Source organism: Gekko japonicus, unplaced genomic scaffold, assembly GCF_001447785.1.
Source record: "Gekko japonicus isolate JY-2015 unplaced genomic scaffold, Gekko_japonicus_V1.1 scaffold2427, whole genome shotgun sequence".
Taxonomy (NCBI): Eukaryota; Metazoa; Chordata; class Lepidosauria; order Squamata; family Gekkonidae; genus Gekko; species Gekko japonicus.
The window spans coordinates 248,074-269,081 of NW_015163160.1; the positions used below are offsets into that span (position 1 = coordinate 248,074).

The window sequence follows — 21,008 nt, forward strand, 5'->3', positions numbered from 1 at the left end:
TGTCCCCCGGACCTCCCGTTCCCCTGGCACCCATGCTCTTAACACTCGCTTTTGCTTTTGTAACGTTGCCTGCTTTGCACATCTGGCTTCCACCAAGGAAGACTCTGCAAAGAAAGGCACTCGCAGTCGCAAACAACCTCTGCTTCTCACTTGCCTTGACAGTTCCTTGCTGGCGTTGCCATAAGTCAGTTGCAACTTGAGTGTCCTTGTGTAATAGCCCCCCTACTTAGATTCTTCGTTGACTCAGCTGAGTGACCCTTCTGTGCCCAGAGGGCTAAGTTCTTTGGTGGAATTGGTGTTTGTATCATCAGAAAGATTATAACATGTTTAAAACTCAGTAGTGTTTGCAGCTGAACCAGGACAGCGGGGTGTGGTGGTGCCAGTTTGGTGCCCCTAAGGGCCGGCGCGCTCTAGGCGAGCGCCTAGTTCACCTAGTGAGTGAGCCGGCCCTCTGCACGGGGTGGAGAGACTGGACCAAGAAAGATATTTCTCCCTCTTCCCTAAATTCTAGAACTCAAGGGCATCGAGTGAAGCTGATGTGCAGTAGGTTAAGGATGGACAAAAGGAAATACTACTTTACACAGAGAGGGATTCAGATGTGGAATTTGCTGCCAGAGGATGTTGTGATGGCCACGGGGATAAACAGCTTTAAAGAGGGATCAGAGAGATTCATGGGGATTATGTCAATCAGTGGCTACTAGCCATAGTGGCTGAGGGGAACCTCCACATTCAAAGGCGCTAATCCTCTGAATCCAAGAGCCAGGAGGCAACATCGGGGGAAGGCCTCGGCCTCGATGCCCTGTTGTTGGCCCTCCAGAGGAACTGGTTGGCCAGAGTGTATGTCAGGGTGCTGGATTAGATGGACTATTGGTCTGATCCAGCATGGCTCTTCTTATGTTCTTTAACCTCCACATTCAGAATCACTAATCCCAATGCCGGGAGGAGGCAACACCAGGGGAAGGCCTCAGACTCCGTGCCCTATTGTTGGCCCTCCAGAGGAACTGGTTGGCCACTGTGTGAGACAGGAGGCAGGACTAGACAGAGCACTGGTCTGATCCAGCAGGCTGTTTTTATGTTCGTATAAAGGCCTAGGCCTCTATGCCCCGTTGCTGGCCCTCCAGAGGAACCAGTTGGCCACTGTTTGAGACAGGATGCTGGACTAGATGGACCCTCACTGGCCGGATCCAGCACGGCTCTTCTTATGTTTGTATGAAGGCCTCAGCCTCTGAGCCGTGTTGCTGGCCCTCCAGAGGAACTTGTTGGCCACTGTGTGAGACAGGATGCTGGACTAGACGGGCCACTGGTCTGTTCCATCAGGGCTCTTCTGAGGTTCTTATGAAGGCCTCAGCCTCTCTGCCCTGTTGCTGGCCCTCCAGAGGAACTGGTTGGACACTGTGTGAGGCAGGATGCTGGACTAGATGGACCATTGGTCTGATGATGATCCAGCAGGGCTCTTCTGATGTTCTTCTGAAGGCCTCCGCCTCTATGCCCTGTTGCTGGCCTGATCCAGCAGGGCTGTACTTATGAAGGCCTAGGCCTCTATGCCCTGTTGTTGACCCTCCAGAGGACCTGGTTGGCCACTGTGGGAGACAGGATGCTGGACTAGATGGATCACTGGTCTGATCCAGCAGGGCTCTTCTGATGTTCTTATGAAGGCCTCAGCCTCTAGGCCCTGTTGTTGGCCCTCCAGAGGAACTGGCTGGCCACTGTATGAGACAGGATGCTGGACTAGATGGATCACTGGTCTGATCCAGCAGGGCTCTTCTGATGTTCTTATGAAGGCCTCAGCCTCTAGGCCCTGTTGTTGGCCCTCCAGAGGAACTGGCTGGCCACTGTATGAGACAGGATGCTGGACTAGATGGATCACTGGTCTGATCCAGCAGGGCTCTTCTGATGTTCTTCTGAAGGCCTCCGCCTCTATGCCCTGTTGTTGGCCCTCCAGAGGAACTGGTTGGCCACTGTGTGAGACAGGATGCTGGACTAGAGGGACCACTGGTATGATCCAGTAGGGCTCTTTTTATGTTCTTATGTTCCTATGGCAGCAGTTCCATTTGGGGAAGAGAGGCCACAGCTTCCCACCGCTCTCTCCCCTTTTGCCCCGTCTGCTGACCCCTAGGAATGAAATTTCAGGTGGTGTGTGTGTGCAGCTGGAGGAGAAAAAGGGTAATCCGTTTCCATAAAGTCTGCCTATGGTTGTATCTGTGCCATTGTGGCCACACAGACTGATGCTGCCGTTTCCACAGAGCCCCCGACGCCAAGAGTGACGCTCAGGTCCGACCCCGATGGCCGGGAGACCCTCTTCTGTCAGGCCTACGGCTTCTACCCCAAGGAGATTGACATCAGCTGGAAGAGAGGTGGGGAATCCTGGCACCAGGATGTGTTCACCAGGGGGGTTGCCCCCAACGCGGACGGGACCTACCACACCACGCTCAGCGTCGGTATCGACCCCAAGGAGAGGGGCCGCTTCCGGTGCCACGTGGAACACGACGGTCTGCCGGAGCCTCTGAACTTGGCCTGGGAGGAGCCAGGTGAGACAGTGGGGGGTGGCCCACCCTCAGGGAGGTATAGGGGGCTGACAGAGTCTGGGTGGTGCACGGATGCCTGCAGAAGAAGGAGTCTCTCTGGGAAAAGAGAGACTGCATCCCTTAGCAGTATCACAATTCACAACTGCACAACACAGTAGGAACCTGCTCTGGGTACTAAACACGTGGTTGCACCCCCGTGTTGGAAACCAGAGCGGGGGGGGGGGAGGACGGACAATGTGACCACTAGCAAGCTGCCTTGAGCCATGAGGAGAGATGGGATATAAATATCTCAGTAAAGTAGAAGAGTTGGTTTCCATAACCCCACTTTTCTCGAGTCTTAAAGCAGCTTACAATCACCAATTTGGTGTAGTGGTTAAGTGCACGGACTCTAATCTGGGAGAACCGGGTTTGATTCCCCAATCCTCCACTTGCACCTGGCTGGATAATATAAGAACATAAGAGATGCCAATGTTGGATCAGGCCAAAGGCCCATCCAGTCCAACACTCTGTGTCACACAGTGGCCAGAAATACCAGGTGCCCTCAGGAGGTCCACCAGGGGGGCCAGGACAGTAGAAGCCCTCCCACTGTTGACCCCCCCCCCAAGCACCAAGAAGACAGAGCATCCCTTGCCCCAGAGCCCCTATCTATACCTTGGGGCTAATAGCCACTGATGGACCTCTGCTCCATAGGCTTATCTAATTCCCTTTTGAAGCCGTCCATGCTTGTAGCCGCCACCACTTCCTGTGGCAGTGAATTCCAGGAGTTAATCACTCTTTGGGTGAAGAAGTACTTTCTTTTATCCGTTCTAACCCGACCGCTCTGCAGTTTCATGGAGTGGCCACGAGTTCTTGTATTGTGAGAAAGGGAGAAAAGTACCTCTTTCTCTGCCTGCTCTATCCCATGCATAATCTTATAAACCTCAATCATGTCTCCTTGGGCAAGCCATAGTTCTACAAGTTCTTGAAAAGGGGCAGTTTCTGTCAGAGCTCTCTCAGCCCCACCTACCTCACAGGGTGTCTGTGGTGGGGAGGGGAAGGGAAAGGAGTTTGTAAGCCGCTCTGAGACTCCTTTGGGTAGTGAAGGGCGGGGTATAAATCCAGTGTCCTCTTCTTCTTCTTCTTCTACCTCACAGGGTGTCTGTTGTGGGGAGGGGAAGGGAAAGGAGTCTGTAAGCCACTCTGAGACACCTTTGGGTAGTGAAGGGCGGGGTATAAATCCAATCTCCTCCTCCCCCTCCTCCTCTTCTTCTCCTCCTTCTTCTCCTCCTTCTCCTCCTCCTTCTCCTCCTCTTCTTCTCCTCCTCCTCCTCCTTCTTCTCCTTCTCCTCCTCCTCCCCACAACAGGCCCCTTGTGAGGTAGGTAGGTGGTGCTGACAGAGTTCTGGGAGAACGTTGACTGGCCCGAGGTCACCCAGCTGGCTTCATGTGGAGAAGAAGTGGGGGAATCAAACCCAGCTCTCCAGATTACAGTCTGCTGCTCTGTGTATGCATAGGTCTAGGGCCAAGCAAGATATTATGGTGCCGACAGGTCCAACCTGTGGACCCCGACGCCATTTTGGAGATGACGTTGGCCTTTTGCAGGGCACTGGAACCAGGCTATCTTGGTTCCCCCACCCCCTGGGCACCTTTTCAAATAGTGAGGCAGCCATTTTACATTCGGCTTTCAAAGGGCGTCACTGTCCATGGCTGCGGTCACACCCACTCAGTAATCCACTTTCAGTGCACTTTTCAACTGGATTTTGCCAGTTCACACAGTAAGAATCCAGTTGGGAAGGGCACTGGAAGTGGATTGAAAGTGGAATATTGAGTGGGTGTATGACCGCAACCCATGAGTCTGACTGGTGGAGGCCTGTTAAGTCCGCACTTAACAAAATAGCCAGAGAGTGATTTCAGCAAAACTCAGGTTTATTCAGCTCGATGATCAACTTCTCTGACATGGTACAACTCCTCATAGCCCGAACAGCCTTTCCATTGCAGCTGCTCGGTATTTAAACATTCCGGGCTAATGTAGCCACACCTACTATACATAATTCAACCTATCAGGTTGATCGCATAACAGACCAATCATAAGCGTTCCCACTTACAGATAGTTCAAATGTGATTGGCCACAATGTCTTCGGCGCGAATCCTTGCCGAAGCCTGAAGCTTTGCATAGCTTCTCTATGGGATGATTCCACGTTCATCCTAATGCATTCAGGGCAGCATCTGAATACATTACAAGGCAATTAACATCTAGGTTGGCCTTTAGTGAGGTCAGTAAAGGCTGAAGCCTCCGGGTGGAGGTGGGGGTGGGGGTCTCCATGAAGATGGACTTCTGTAGCCTTGGGAGAAAAGAGATCTCTCAGTGGAGGAACTCTGTCTTGCCTGCAGAAATATCCACTCTTCCATTTCCAGCCAAAGGGTCTCAGGTGACGGGGGAAGGTTCTTCCAGAGGGTTGTATAAGGATACCATTTTCCTCTTGCAGCCTCAGTTTCCAACGTGGGACTAATTCTGGGGATCCTTGTCGGGTTCCTGGCGGCTGTTTTCCTGGGAGCTGGGGTCCTCTTCTACATCAGTAAGTCGACAGGGTCTGCCTTGGCTGGGAAGACTGTGGGGTGCTTGTGTGATTTTTGCACTAGATCCCCACTGAGGACTGGGGGGTTGGCACAGGGCCTCCAGCAGTGGCAGATGGTATCCCCACATCGGGTGGGCACCCACAACCCCTCCCCACAGAATGACATTTTGAACATGGACTAGAAGGCATCTGAAGATCACCTTCTCTGTGTCAGCTAGGCCTCCGTCTAGTCCTGGCTGCCATGGGCGTTGGGTGACTACTCCGGAATGTTAAGTTTCCTTTCTGCTGTGTCTTTGCTGCTTCTGTTATCTCTGCTTGGCCTTCAGTGTCTGGTGTAGTATTTCTCCTGGGAACAGAGGTCCGTTCCTTTGGCAGGCTTCTACCTGGCCCCTCATTGGCCCTGGGCCATCAGGGGGTCTCTTTGTGGAATGCATAACTGCTTGCTTCGCGTGCTTTTATTCAGTTCTAACACAAGATGTCCCAGATATCTGCATACTATCAAATGTCTCAATAAACTTTACTTCAATGAATGAAAGCTGTTGGGAACCGATCGCTGCAAGAGTCTGACACTCTGCTCCCATGTTAAAGACACAGAGTTTCCTGCGCATGAGAATTATAGAATCCTCTGATAATGAACTTTAAATATCCAAATGTCAGGGTGCTAGAAGGTGAGGTCATCTAGCCCATCTTGTCTCCTGGCTGGATTTTCACCCAGACCACAAACACCCTTGGAAATAATCCCCACTTAAAAAGGTAAAGGTTCCCTTGCTCGAAAGCCAGTCGAATCCGACTCTAGGGTTGCGGTGCTCATCTCCATTTCCAAGCCGAAGACGAAGAGCCAATGCTGCCCGAAGACGTTTCCGTGGTCATTTGGCCGGCATTACTAAACACCAAGGCGCACGGAACGCTGTTACCTTCCCACCAAAGTGATCCCTATTTATCTACTTGCAATTTCTTGCTTTCGAACAGCTAGGTTGGCAGGAGCTGGAACTAGAGACGGGAGCTCACTCCGTCTTGCGGCACACTCGGGTCTTGAACTGCTGAACTACCGACCTTCCACAGCCTGCAGTTCAGCGTCTTAACCACTTGAGCCACCGCAGTACCTAATCCCCACTTACTCCTATGGAATTTGCATATTGCATAAGTATATTTCTAATGTTCATGCATAAAAAATTTTGTCAAAGGATGTCTGGTCCCTTGAGTCAGATCACAGAATCATAGAGTTGGAAGGGACCTCCAGGGTCATCTAGTCCAACCCCGTGCACAACGCAGGAAATTCACAAATACCTCCCCCTCACACACCCCCAATGACTGCTGTTCCACGCTCAGAAGATGACAAAGAAATCCTCCAGGATCTCCAGCCAAACTGGCCTGGAGAAAAATTGCTTCCTGACCCCAAAGCGGTGATCAGCATTTCCCTGGCGTGTAAGAAAGGGCCACAAGAACTAAGCACTGAGGCAACCCTTCCTGCACTCCCTTCTCTCGTGATCTGCCTGAGTTCACAGAATCAGCACTGCTGTCAGGTGGCCATCGAGCCTCTGTTTGAAAACCTCCCAAGAAGGAGAGCCCACCACCTCCCGAGGAAGCCTGTCCCACTGAGGAACCGCTCTGTCAGGAAGTTCTTCCTAATGTTTAGCTAAAAACTCTTCTGATTCAACCTGTTGGTTCTGGTCCGACCTTCTGGGGCAACAGAAAACAACTCCGCACTGTCCTCTATATGACAGCCCTTCGAGTCCCTTGAAGATGGTGATCGTATCGCCTCTCAGTCGTCTCCTCTCCAGGCTAGATATACCCAGCTCCTTCAACCTTTCCTGCGTAGGATTTGGTCTCCAGATCCTTCACCATCTTTGTTGCCCTCCTGTGGACACGTTCCAGCTTGTCTGTGTCCTTAAATTGTGGTGCTCAAAACTGGACACAATAGGTGAGGTCTAACCAGAGCAGAGTAAAGCAATACCATCAGTTTGCTTGATCTGGACACTATACTTCTGTTGGACTGATGATGTTGTGAGTCCAAGAACCTGGCCTAGGTTTATCTGCCCCCCTCCTTTCCCTTCTGGCAGCCCACAAGGGCTCCAAACAGGGTCAACCCTCCTGCCCCGGGGCGGAGGGTTCGAGTCCCTTCCAATGTTCCCTCTAAGCTATGGAGCCCTGTGAGCAAAAATTCTACTTGGTGAGCTACTGGTATTAAAGTTGTGAGCGAGCGATTTGGCTACTGCATAAATTAGTCTGCTCTGGAACCATCTTTCCTGAGCGAAGACAAATATGTGTGAGCTGGAGGCTAAAAAACTGTGAGCTAGCTCACACTGACTCAGCTTAGAGAGAACACTGGCTCCCTGCTCTCTCTCTGCTCTGACGCTTGTAATAGAATTTCTCTGCCTCCATTTTCTCTAACCAAGAGTTGCCTGGGGGAGTTTTTGGAAGCTGGTTAACAGGGGATGGAAGGAGCTGCGGTGGCTCAAGTGGTTAAGATGCTGAACTGCAAGCTGTGGAAGGTCAGTAGTTCAGCAGTTCGAGACCCGGGTGCCGCATGACGGAGTGAGCTCCCATCTCTGGCCCCAGCTCCTGCCAACCGAGCAGTTCGAAAGCAAGACATTGCAAGTAGATAAATAGGTACCACTTCAGTGGGAAGGTAACAGCGTTCCGTGCGCCTTGATGTTTAGTCATGCCGGCCACATGACCACGGAAACGTCTTCGGACAGCGCTGGCTCTTCGGCTTTGAAACAGAGATGAGCACCGCAACCCTAGAGTCGGACTTGACTGGCTTTCGACCAAGGGAACCTTTACCTTTACTTTTTTAACAGGGGATGGGTGGAGCATCTGCCAAAGGTGGGGGGGTGGAGGTTGGGAACCGAAGAGGGCTGGCTTCACTGCACAGGGGTGTGGATGGATGGTCTCTGGGTGCCCCTTCTGAGTCTGACTTTTGGCCTCTCTCTCTCTTCAGAAAAACGGCAGCAAGGGGATGGCTATGCTACAACATCAAGTTAGTGATGCCTGTTCCCCTCTGAGATGCTACTTCAGCACAGTGGCTGGGGGTCAAGGAGCCGCTGAAAGGCACACATGTTCCTTCTGACCCGTTGAAAGGGCCTGGGAAAGGTGTGCTTAAGAACGTCAGAAGAGCCCTGCTGGATCAGACCACGAGTCCGTCTAGTCCAGCATCCTGTCTCACACAGTGGCCAGACAGTTCCTCTGGAGGTCCAACAACAGGGCATGGAAGCCTGGAACAATGCAAACTATGACCCGGGATTCACTCAAAAGCAACCATTTAATACTTGCCTGCAGATCTGTTCGGAGCCTGAAGGTTGTCCCTTTGAGAGCCAGTTTGGTGTACTGAAGAAGATGGCGATGACACGGTGGTGGTGTGGATTTATACCCTACCCTTCACTCTGAGTCTCAGAGCGGCTTACAATCTCCTTTCCTTCCTCTCCCCCCAACAGACACCCTTTGAGGTAGGTGGGGCTGAGAGAGTTCTGACAGAAACTGCTCTTGAGAGAACAATTCTGAGAGAACTGTGACAGACCCAAGGTCCCCCAGCTGCTGCATGTGGAGGACTGGGGAATCAAACCTGGTTCTCCAGAGTAGAGTCTTGTGTTTTTTACAACTAAGAAGAAGAAGAAGAGATTGGATTTATACCCCGCCCTTCACTACCCAAAGGTGTCTCAGAGCGGCTTACAAACTCCTTTTCCCCGTCCCTTCCCCACAACAGACACCCTGTGAGGTAGGTGGGGCTGAGAGAGCTCTGACAGAAACTGCTCTTTTTCAAGGACAGCTCTTATCAGAACTACAACTTGCCCAAGGTCATCCAGCCAGGTGCAAGTGGAGAAGTGGGGAATCAAACCCGGTTCTCCCAGATTAGAGTTCGCGCACTTAACCACTACACCAAACTGGCAAATAAGTTACAACTGAATGATGGAAAGTCAAAAATCCTTATCTTTTCAAAAATGTGGAAATTATTTAAATGGATAATAAATGGATAATAGATGGAGAGGAAATAGAGCAGGTCAAACATTTCAAACACTTAGGTCTGTATTTTCAATGCAATGCCTCTTGGAACATTCGACGCAAGTCAGCTGTAAATATGGCCAACATTAGTGCTATAGCTATAACTCGCGTTGTTGTTGTTTTATAATAGAGGTAACCAATTTGTACCAGTTGCATTAAAGGTTTTCATTGCCAAAGTGAACCTGCAATTATTATATGGCATACCAATATGGATTGGTGCACTCGATCATTTTTTGGAATGTGCCCAGTCCAAATGTGTACAAAAAATTCTGGGTATGTCTTATTGTGGCCCCGGTCACACGGGCCGGATATCGCGGGGGGGGGGGCGTGGCTAATTGTCCCGGCGCAGTTTGATCTGCGATTACGGGATCAGACATGCTGGCAGCACACCACGGGTCCTTCCCTTGGCGCCGGTGGGTAAACGAGGGACCAGAGGGGAATGCCGCGCGCCGGCGCAATCACACCACGGACATCCGGAGGCAGCCCGTGGCAAACGTTTACTAGTATCTTAGAGGTACTAGTTTTTAAATGTGCATTGTCGGCGGTAAGCCACGGGTGCGCTCCACTTCCCAGATGTTGTGGTGTGATCACGCTCGGATAATCCGCCCACCTTCCGTGCCTCTCCCACGGCAACTTAGCCGTGTGACCGGGGCCTGTGTACCATATGCTGCCCTTTGCTTAGAAAGTGGATTAAATTTTGTTGAAACTAGGGCATGGCTTATAACTGTTAAATACTGGCTGCACTATAACTCTGATTCCTTGAGCCTTATCCATCAAATGCTCACAGGGTCTGAAATGTCAAGCCAGCTTAGCTTGTATTGAGGAGGGAAAAAATCACTGCTATAGGTATATTTCCGGACTCACTGTCCATGCTCCCGTTAACAGGTGGATATTGAACTCCAAAACCTATATAGTATGGCTAATAAAACTGGCTCTCCTTTGGGTCTAGAGAGCCCACTTGGAAGTAGGTCGTGTGGCCCCCATATCTATATTCTCTGCAAGTAGCACAACAACGCAGAGCCTTTTCTTTCGCTAGATTTAATGCCATGCCACCTGCAATTTCATATGGCAGGTTTAAAAAGATAGCATATTGGGCTAGACATTGTCCTTGTAACACCAATTCCATTGAGGCAATCCCACATCTTTTCTTCTATTGTTCTTTTTATGTACCTTTACCTAAGGGACCGCCTCTCCCCATATGTTCCCCCACGGGCACTACGGTCAGGGATGCAACATCTCCTGGCAATGCCAGGCCCGAAGGAGGCCAGGCTGGCCGCTACCAGGGCCAGGACTTTTTTGGTGGCAGCTCCTACCTGGTGGAACGAGCTCCCGGAGGAGATACGGGCCCTGCGGGACCTAATGCAGTTCCGCAGGGCCTGCAAGACGGAGCTCTTCCGCCAGGTGTTTGAGTAGGAGCCGCCACTACTGTACCATCATTATCTGGCCCTGGAAGAAAGAACGGCGGCACTACGCGGAACAGAAGACACTGAGTTGGTAGAGCAGCAGTAATTCATCATCTTTATAGAAGATCAATTGGAACACCTGGAGCACTTTATATTTGTAATTTTGTAATATTGTAGAATGTTTTAAATGGTTTTAAATATGTTTTTATGTGCTGGCTTTTGCCTGACTGTGAGCCACCCTGAGCACGCTTTGCAGGGCGGGCGGGCTATAAATTGAATTTATAAATAAATAAATATAAATAAATGTAGATATGCGTTTAAAACATTTAAGCTCTCTTTTAGCTAACATGACGGGCCTCTCCGATTCCTACAAGGTTTACTGCCTTTTGAAGGATTCCTACTCTGGTATATAACCGAGAAGGTAGAAAACAAGAATAACACCTCGGAGACAAAAAAATAAATAAATCAATTATCACCAATGCATGAAAAAACAGTTTAATTGAAATAAAATGGGGGAGCACAATGCAAACCAAGCCGTTTACGTTGTGTTCCATTGCGATTCGGATTTCTTCAGGCTGTTGTTCCTATTATGGTCATTGTACCTTGGTCATTGTACCTTTGAATTTTACTGTCTATGGAAGAAGATATCTATCTCTCCTGCAAAAAGGTTTTGCTCCATTTGAAATATAACAACGTAGAAAGAAATACAAGGAACTTGTGCTCTTTCTCCAAACAAATCCAATTGGATACAAATGGCTATTTCCAGAAGGCATGACGTTCAAGATCAAAGAGAAGAAAGAAAGGATTGACTCTGTTCTGAAAGCTCAAGAATTTTTAAAAGAGCAGCTGGAAAGGCCAGAGGACGGGGGAAAAGAAGGGGACAGTAGATCCAGAGTCGAGCTGGAAACTGGTTCTTCGGGTGAGAACTCTCTGTCTGAGCGAGGGGCAGCAGCCCCGAAAAGTCCCTACAAGCTACGGAAGAGAAGGGAAAAGAAGAAATAAAGGCTGAAGGACTCTGTTTGGTGCCTTTGAGAACTTTGGTTCTGGGGGATGATTGGGAGTACTGTTATTGGGCAGTTAAATACAAATGTAGAAAGTAAAAGGTTTTAAATGCTGGACTCAGTTTATAAGAAGATTAACATTGGAAAGGCTTGAAGTATTAAAGCGGGTGGGAAGATCTCCTCTCTTGGGTTTTTAGTTAGTAGTGGGTACTTTACTTTCTCCTGTATATGTAGTTTTCCCCTCCCTTTATTTCTGTTGTAGTTTTTGTAGTGATAAAAAATCAATAAAAATCCCCTCCGGGGGCTATAAAAATAAAATAAAAAACAAAATGGCTTATATCATCGGCCGCATTGCCGTAGAGCAGGGGTGGCCAAACTGTGGCTCGGGAGCCACATGTGGCTCTTTCACACATATTGTGTGGCTCCCAGTGGGGAAGCAAAGGGGAGGGACACTTTTTCTCCCTCCCTCCCCCATCTATTTGCCTTCTTTGTTTCTCTCTCTCTCTCTCTTTCTCTTTCCACCTCTTTCATTCTTTCCACCTCTCTATCTTTTTCTCTCTCCCTTACACAAATAAATATCATTAGCAAACAAATAAATATAATTGGACAAATAAATATCGTTATCAATATCTGTTTTTACCCCTTTTGTTTTTATTTTTGGCCGTCTCGTTTAATGTTAATGAAAAGCAAGTTTGCATATTTTAAAAATAAAAACGTGTGTGTGATATTTGTTCGTGTCTTGCGGCTCTCAAACATCTGACTTTTATTCTATGCGGCTCTTACGTTGAGCAAGTTTGGCCACCCCTGCCGTAGAGAGAAGAGATCTGTTACCTTCTTTGGGCCTCCTTACAATTCAAAGAGTAGACTGTGGCTCATTCGTCACCAAGGCTCTCGCTAAGCTGTGGAGTCTTGTGAGCAAAAATTCTACTTTGTGAGCGACTGCCATTAAAGTTGTGAGGGAGCGATTTGGTTACTGAATTGATTCATTTGCTCTGGAGCCCTCCTTCCTGAGCTAGGCAAAAATGTGTGAGCTGGAGGCTAGAAAACTGTGAGCTAGCTCACACTAACTCAGCTTAGAGGGAACACTGTCCGTCACCTTTATTGCGCCTCCTTTAAATGTATGGCTATTTGATAGTGCTCTATTTAATCACATTATCTTTGTCAGCCTTAATCTCTAGAACAAATTTAGAGTCCCGTGGTACCTTTAAGACCAACTTTAAGATTTTTTCAAGGTATGAGCTTTTGTGTGCAAGGCACACTTTTTCAAATACATTAAAACAGTAGGTGAGGTTCAAACTTATAGCAAGAGAATGAACAGCAAATTAACATGTAACATGATGATGTTTAAGTTATGCAAAATGAAAAACCAAATAAGGTTGTACGGTTGACAGTTGTAAAGCAATAAATAGGTCAAAATAGCAGATAAATGTCTAAATGTGTTTTTTTCTAATTGGGGGAAGTAACAGAATCTTAATTATCTCTTCTCGGGCGTGGAGGGCATTTAACAGTACATTTTGAGCTGGGTGTAATGTTGTTGGCAGACATCTGTTCAATATTCTAATATACTATTCTGAAAAAGAAATACACTAAAATACAGAGGATTTATAGTCCTTCTTGTTGAGAATACATACGTGAGGACTGAATGAGTTAGCATATATAATGGGATAAAAAGCCAATATCCCTGGGAAGGTGGCAAAGTTTTTAGAACTCACCATAAAGCAATGCCAGAAGCTGCAGAAATAATTGGGGATATTATATAATTGTCCATGGGGTTTTCTGATTGGTTCAGCATAGGAAAAGGAGTACGACAAGGATGTATATTGTCACCTTGCTTATTTAATATATATGCAGAGTACATCATGCGAAATGCTGGCCTGGATGAATCACAAGCGGGAATCAAGATTGCTGGGGGAAAGATCAACAACCTCAGATATGCAGATGATACCACTCTAATGGCTGAAAGGGAAGAGGACCTAAAGAGCCTCTTGCTCAGGGTAAAAGAGGAGAGCGCAAAAGTGGGCTTGAAGCTCAACATCAAAAAAACTAAGATCATGGCATCCGGCCCCATCACTCCTTGGCAATTAGAAGGGGAAGTCATGGAAGTAGTGACAAACTTCACGTTCCTGGGATCCCAGATCACAGCAGACTGTGACTGCAGCCATGAAATTAAAAGACGCCTGCTCCTTGGGAGGAAAGCGATGGCGAACCTAAACAGCATGATAAAAAGTAGAGACATCACCCTGCCAACAAAAGTCCGCATGGTCAAAGCAATGGTATTCCCAGTAGTCATGTATGGCTGCGAGAGTTGGACTATAAGGAAGGCCGAGCGCCGAAGAATAGATTCTTTTGAACTATGGTGCTGGAGAAGACTCTTGAGAGTCCCTTGGACTGCAAAAAGATCAAATCAGTCAATCCTAAAAGAAATCAACCCTGACTGTTCCCTGGAAGGCCAGATAATGAAACTGAAGCTCAAATACTTTGGCCACCCAATGAGAAGGGAGCACTCCCTGGAGAAGACCCTGATGCTGGGAAAGATTGGAGGTCAAAGAAGACGGGGATGGCAAAGGATGAGATGGTTAGACAGCGTCATCGATGCAACGAACATGAAATTGAGCCAACTTCAGAGGACGGCGGAAGACAGGAGGGCCTGGCGGGAGCTGGTCCATGGGGTCGCAAAGAGTCGGACTCGACTGTGCGACTGAACAACAACATATAATTGTACTTTTGTATCGTGTTCATTTTGTTATATGCCAATAAAGGCTGATTGATTGAACATGTTACACCTCTGGGTCCAGCCAAGACTGCAGGTTCCAGCTTATCCTGTGTGCCCTACCCTTTAGAAATAAAGGTTTTAAACAGAAAGAAATGCCTCCTCTCCAGTGGAGCAAGAAACCATTACAACCTCGAAGTATTTAAGTATTTTTAACAGTATTTCCAACAAGAGAAACCAGGCAACCAGTAACATCGCTGGCCTGTCATAGGACTCTGGCAGTGCAGTCCTGGACGATATCCGACTCTGCTTATATTTTACCACACTTCCATGAATGTAGGTTGGTTCCTTACCTTGACCTGCTGATGTCACCATGTGGATCCATGCCTTAATAACCGTGTGGCTGGACTACCTTAATACGCTCCACATGGGTCTGCCTTGAAAGTCAGAAACTCCAGCTGGTACAGAATACCACAAGTCAGCTCATGCTAGGCTTGAGGCACAGGATGAAGAAGAAGAGATGGGATTTATACCCCACCCTTCACTCAGAGTCTCAGAGCGGCTTACAAACTCCTTCCCCTCCCCACAACAGACACCCTGTGAGGTAGGTGGGGCTGAGAGAGCTCTTGACAGAAACTGCCATTTCAAGGACAGCTCTTGTCAGAACTATGGCTTGCCCAAGGTCATCCAGCAGCTGAAAGTGGAGGCGTGGGGAATCAAACCCGGTTCTCCCAGATTAGAGTCCGCAAATATAACCACTCCACCAAACTGGATACATATAGAACCCATTCGGCAGTTGCTCCAGTGGCTACCAATTAGGTTTCAGGTTCAATTCCAGGCACTGCTTTAACCTACAAAGTGTTTCAGGGCCCGGGGTTCACATCCCTACGGGACCAGCAGCTCTCTCCACATGTTCTGCTGCAATAGCCTTACTCATCCCTCTCCCCCCCCCTTCCTGCCTCCTTTCCATCTTCTTGCGTGGCAGTGACATAACTCGAATCTGAAGTGGTAACACCGTCAAAGAACTGTTTTTTATCTATAGATTATTCAAATTATTTCACTATTCGTGAATGTTATATTACTATGTTGTTCACCGCCCTGAGCCATGTGTACTCAAGGGTAAAGGTAAAGGTTCCCTTGCTCGAAAGCCAGTCGAGTCCGACTCTAGGGTTACGGCGCTCATCTCCGTTTCAAAGCCGGAGAGCCAGCGCTGTCCGAAGACATTTCATGTGGCCGGCATGACCAAACACCAAGGCGCACCGAACGCTGTTCCCTTCCCACCAAAGTGGTACCTATTTATCTACTTGCGATTTCTTGCTTTCGAACTGTTAGGTTGGCAGGAGCTGGAACTAGAGATGGGAGCTCACTCCGTCATGCGGCGCCGGCAACTCGGGTCTCGAACTGCTGAACTACCGACCTTCCACAGCCTGCAGTTCAGCGTCTTAACCACTTGAGCCACTGTAGCTCCTCAAGGGTAGGGCGGACTATAAATTGAAATTATAAATATAAAATAAATACACTTGAGCTAAGCCAGGGGGTGATTCAACAGGGAGGGAACCACATTCCTGGTGAAGTGTGGGCTACCTGCACTTGCCCCCTGTGCCTCCCCACTTTTGAGTCTTATCTGGGAGAGAGAAAACTCACTTCAAGGCTTAGGATGCTAGGAAATAAAGCAATTTTATTTAAGGATCAATTCATTCCGATACAGGACATTAGGATTCACCAACAAGCTGAGACCCTCTACAGAAAGTAAGTTCATCCTTCACAGCAAAACAGCAAAGCAAAGCAAACAGCCTCCAACAACTATATTTTATTTTGCTTTTAATTCCCATAATGCAAGTTTGTGCAAAACATCATAACAAAGGAAGGAATAACATTTAAACTAATTTATCAAGAATAACCTACAATATGCCCAAAATGGATTAATTTCTAATATTTCTATTGTCCTATCTTTATAATCCACTTGGGAACGTTCCCACAAACTTAATTCTACGTTCTGAAAATATATCAGTATACAATTAATACATCTTTTGTTTTTCTACCTCCCCTTAACCCCAAATTATTTTTTTCAATTGCTATTATTACTTGTCAATTTATTTCTTTACACTTCTTTTTTCCCCCAATTTTTTTTTATTCAGGATATAAACATTCACAGCCAGCATTGAATTTTCTACATTTGTCCCCGTTATACCCTACCCACCTCCCTTTTCCCCTCCCTAGTATACGGCTTCCCACAGTGCTTCGACCTCCTGCCTACTCACTTCTCTTTTATAATATATCAATTTCCTTATTGTAGTTCACTAGGTAACTGTTATTTCACTATAGCAATTAATTTTTTACTTATCCAAACAAATTCTATGCTTAATAATTATCAAAACAAGATAGATTGTCTTTTACTTCCCAATACTTTTCTAAATATTCCATTTATTTCTTTACACTTCTAATGCATAATTTTATTCTGTAACTATTACGATTAAAGGAAAGCAAGAATTACTGCTGAACACCAAAAATTTTATCTTCTAGTGCAGGCATGTCCAACTTCGAACAGGTAGTATGCTGTCGTAACCAATGTGCCTGGGAGTTTCAGCTCACCACTCAGCCAAGAATTTAAAGCTGTAGTCAGGTTGGTATTTAGTTCAAAGTTGGGTGGAATCCCACGAATTTTAATTTTCCGCTCTAATAGCATTGACTTACTTTTGGACCAGGCTTCATAATCACGTAGCTCCAAGATAGCTTGTTTGTTGTTTTTCACTCCTGCTGCAGCTGAGTCTGCAACGGCTTTGATTTCTTCCATACTCTTTGTTAAATTCTAGATATAGACCTAGAGCTAACACCTGAACACTTATTGTTGGAAATATGGCCACAGTCTATTAAGCAAAATCATCATAAGAAGGTTCTTGAAACAATGTTATACACTGCCAGAACTGCAATAGCTTCTAAATGGAAGGATCCGAACCCTCCCAATATCCAGTTATGGTTCCAAAAAATGTGGGATCAGTATGTAATGGAAAGCATAACAGACAGACTTAACAAATTAACTGCTATTCATTACAATGAAGGATTCAGTGCAAAATGGTTTCCGATCTTAACATTCTTAGAAAATGAGGGACATATTCCCCCATCCTGGTCTGAATATATGAAGTGGCTCTGATGAGAAAATTTTAACAAATGTAAGAAATAGCTTATTTTCAAGGTTAGACTCATTGAAATTGTAGTTGGTATTAACAAAATGGATAGATGATCGTTTGTGTTCTCTGATTGGCAAGATATTAACCCTTTACAGTCTTTTCCTCGGAATGGCCCATACAGGTCCAATTTTGTAAATAACCATTGATCTTGGTATATCCAGATGGTAACTTATAATTATGCTTATTGTTGTTTTGGTATATATTTGCTTTACTGTACAGATGTATTCTTCACAACGGCACTTTTTAAAAGAAAAAAGGAAGTGAAGTTATATCTTATATTTTTCTTGTTTGTTAAATGTTTCAATACTTCAATAAAAAATTTTAAAAAAATAAGACTCTTGATTTCTTCTTTTATCTCTTGTTTCAGTTCTGTAAAAAATTCTTTCATGAGTTTTTTTTTTTTAATTGAGCCTTCACGTTTCCTTTTGCTGGCCCTAGCCTGCTCTCCTTCTGATTCAGGCAGCATGGGGGAGTCTTTGTTAGATAATTCCGTTTCTTCCTCAACTGTGTATTTTCTTCTTTTGACCTTTGGGTTGTCCCATCTCAGCCCTCGAGATTAGGAGCTATATTATAATTTATGGTAGGCGTTTTAAATTCTTTTAGTTTGAAACAACACGGAGACAGCGTCTAGTGCGGATGTTCTGATTAACGTCCGCCAGAAGTTCCAGCCTCCAACAACTTGAAGGACAGTCAAAATCTTGCTCTCAGACAGAGTTCGCTCCACCCCCTTGTTTACAGAACACTTTGTATTCTTGGGAAGGACAGAAAGGAAAACGATCCTTCTGCACTTTCTCAACAGAGATACTAGAATCAGAACACCATGCCCATGACTTCATGTGCATACTTCTGCTATTTTTCACCACTGTTTTGATCTCTGGTTAATATCAGATTATTTTGTACACATCAAATCTTACTGCATTGTTTAATGGATGCCCCATCCATCTGCCACGGAAGTCTGGGACATCCCAGGGACAAAGTTCTACTTTCCATCATCAGTGGATTTCTAAGCCTGCACAGCAGATTGGATTCTTTGGCATCAGGTCTGGCCAACTTAACTTTAGGTGAGTGGGAGTGTGGTGAGGTTTCAGTAAAGCTTTGTTTCCTTTGAATGATCCTTGCCTGGGAACCTTTCACCACTGGTTATGAGCCCACCAGCTTTCCCCACACTCCAGGCATTTATACGGTTTCTAGATGACCTGCAAGGTCCCTTCCAACTCTAACATTCTGTGATTCCTCTATGTGAATTTTCTGAAGGAAAATAAGGTGTGAACTGTAACTGAAGCTTTTCCCACACTCCAGGCATTTCTATGGTTTCTCCCCTATGTGATGGGAAGTAAGACTGGGACTCTGACTGAAGCTTTCCCCACATTCTAGGCATTTGTATGGTTGTAAGATTTATATATCTTCTTCCCTGTGTGTGTCCTTTGGTGGGAAGTAAGACTGGAACTCTGACTGAACCTTTTTTCACACTACAGGCATTCATATGGTTTCTCCCTTTTGTGAATTCTTTGATGTGAAGCCAGGCTTCCACTGTGACAGAAGTTTTTCCCACACTCTAGGCATTTATATGGTTTCTCCCCTGTGCGAGTTCTTACATGGACACGAAGGTGTGAATTCTGCCTGAAGCTTTCCCCACACTCCAGGCATTTGTATGGTTTCTCCCCTGTGTGTATCCTTTGGTGAGATGTAAGGTATGCGCTCTCCCTGTAGGTTTTCCCACACTCTAGGCATTTGTATGGTTTCTCCCCTGTGTGAATTCTTTGATGGCGACTAAGACTGGAACTGTCAGTGAAGCTTTTCCCACACTCCAGGCATTTGTATGGTTTTTCCCCTGTGTGAATTCTTCGATGGGAAGTAAGACTGCTACTCTGACGGAACCTTTTCCCACACTCCAGGCATTTGTATGATTTCTCCCCTGTGTGAATACTTTGATGGGAAGTAAGAATGAAGCTACGAGAGAAGCTTTCCCCACACTCCAGGCATTTGTATGGTTTCTCCCCTGTGTGAATTCTTTGATGGATACTAAGATATGAACTGCAGCTGAAGCTTTTCCCACACTCCAGGCATTTGTATGGTTTCTCCTTTGTGTGAATTCTTTGATGGGAAGTAAGACTGTCCCTCCGACGGAAGCTTTTCCCACACTCTAGGCATTTGTATGGTTTCTCCCCTGTGTGAATACTTTGATGGGAAGTAAGAATGAAGCTACGACTGAAGCTTTCCCCACACTCTAGGCATTTGTATGGTTTCTCCCCTGTGTGAATTCTTTGATGGACACTAAGATATGAACTGCGACTGAAGCTTTTTCCACACTCCAGGCATTCATATGGTTTCTCCCCTGTGTGAATTCTTTGATGCAAATTAAGGCTTCCACTGTGACAGAAGTTTTCCCCACACTCTAGGCATTTATATGGTTTCTCCCCTGTGTGAACTCTTTGATGGATACTAAGATATGAACTGCAACTGAAGCTTTTCCCACACTCCAGGCATTTATATTTCTTCTCCCCTGTGTGTGTCCTTCGGTGGGAAGTAAGGTGTGCACTCTGACTGAAGCTTTTCCCACACTGCAGGCATTTATATGGTTTCTCCCCTTTGTGAAGTCTTTGATGGGAAGTAAAGAGTCCACTGTGACTGAAGCTTTTCCCACACTCTAGGCATTTATATGGTTTCTCCCCTGTGTGAGTTCTTTGATGGATAGTGAGTTTTCCACTATCACGGAAGCTTTTCCCACACTCCAGGCATTTATATGGTTTTTCTCCTGTGTGAATTCTTTGATGGATAGTAAGACTATTACTGCAAGCAAAGCTATTCCCACACTCCAAGCATGTATATTTCTTCTCCCCTGTGTGAATTTTCTGATGAACACGAAGCTGTGAATTCTGCCTGAAGCTTTTCCCACAGTCCAGGCATTTGTATGGTTTCTCCCCTGTGTGTGTCCTTTGGTGAGATGTAAGGTATGTGCTCTCCCTGAAGCTTTTCCCACACTCCAGGCATTTATATGGTTTCTCCCCTGTGTGAATTTTCTGATGAACATGAAGGTATTTATTCTGTCTGAAGCTTTTCCCACACTCCAGGCATTTGTATGGTTTCTCCTCTGTGTGAATTCTTCGATGGGAAGTAAGACTGGAGCTACGAGTGAAGCTTTTCCCACACTCTAGGCATTCGTATGGTTTCTCCCCTGAGTGAACTTTCAGATGGACACTAAAGTGTGAACTGTGACTGAAGCTTTTCCCACACTCCAGGCATTTATATGGTTTTTCCCCTGTGTGAATTCTTTGATGGGAAGTAAGGTGTTCTCTTCGCCTGAAAGTTTTTCCACACTCCAGGCATTTATATATTTTGTTTCTTTTACACTTCCTTCGTTGAATATTAAGACGGGATATTTCAGTGAAACCTTCCCTGCTTGCCGTGCACTCATTCGTGTTGTCTCCTTGACATATGTTTTGCCGTAGAGATTCACCCCCCTGTAAAAGACAGGATTTATTCTTCCCTTTAGGTGGATGTTTTCCCTCCTCCTTCCTTGGTGCGTCCAAATATTCAAACTTCTCTTTCACGTCTGAATACGTATCCTCTTTTTCCATCCAATTGGTGTTCCACTCCATTCGCTGACTGCCACACGTCTCCTGCTGA

The 21,008-nt window shown here is 46.4% G+C and overlaps 1 protein-coding gene across 1 annotated transcript in view; it reads left to right on the plus strand.

Moving 5' to 3' along the window:
• Positions 1–8,065, plus strand: part of LOC107106867 (major histocompatibility complex class I-related gene protein-like) — a 12,966-nt gene extending 4,901 nt beyond the window's left edge. Inside the window, exons 4-6 of the mRNA XM_015407084.1 lie at positions 2,244–2,528; positions 4,991–5,080; positions 8,022–8,065. Coding sequence (XP_015262570.1) covers positions 2,244–2,528; positions 4,991–5,080; positions 8,022–8,065 — 419 coding nt within the window. The remainder of the gene's footprint in view (positions 1–2,243; positions 2,529–4,990; positions 5,081–8,021) is intronic.
• Positions 8,066–21,008: the final 12,943 nt, after the last annotated feature.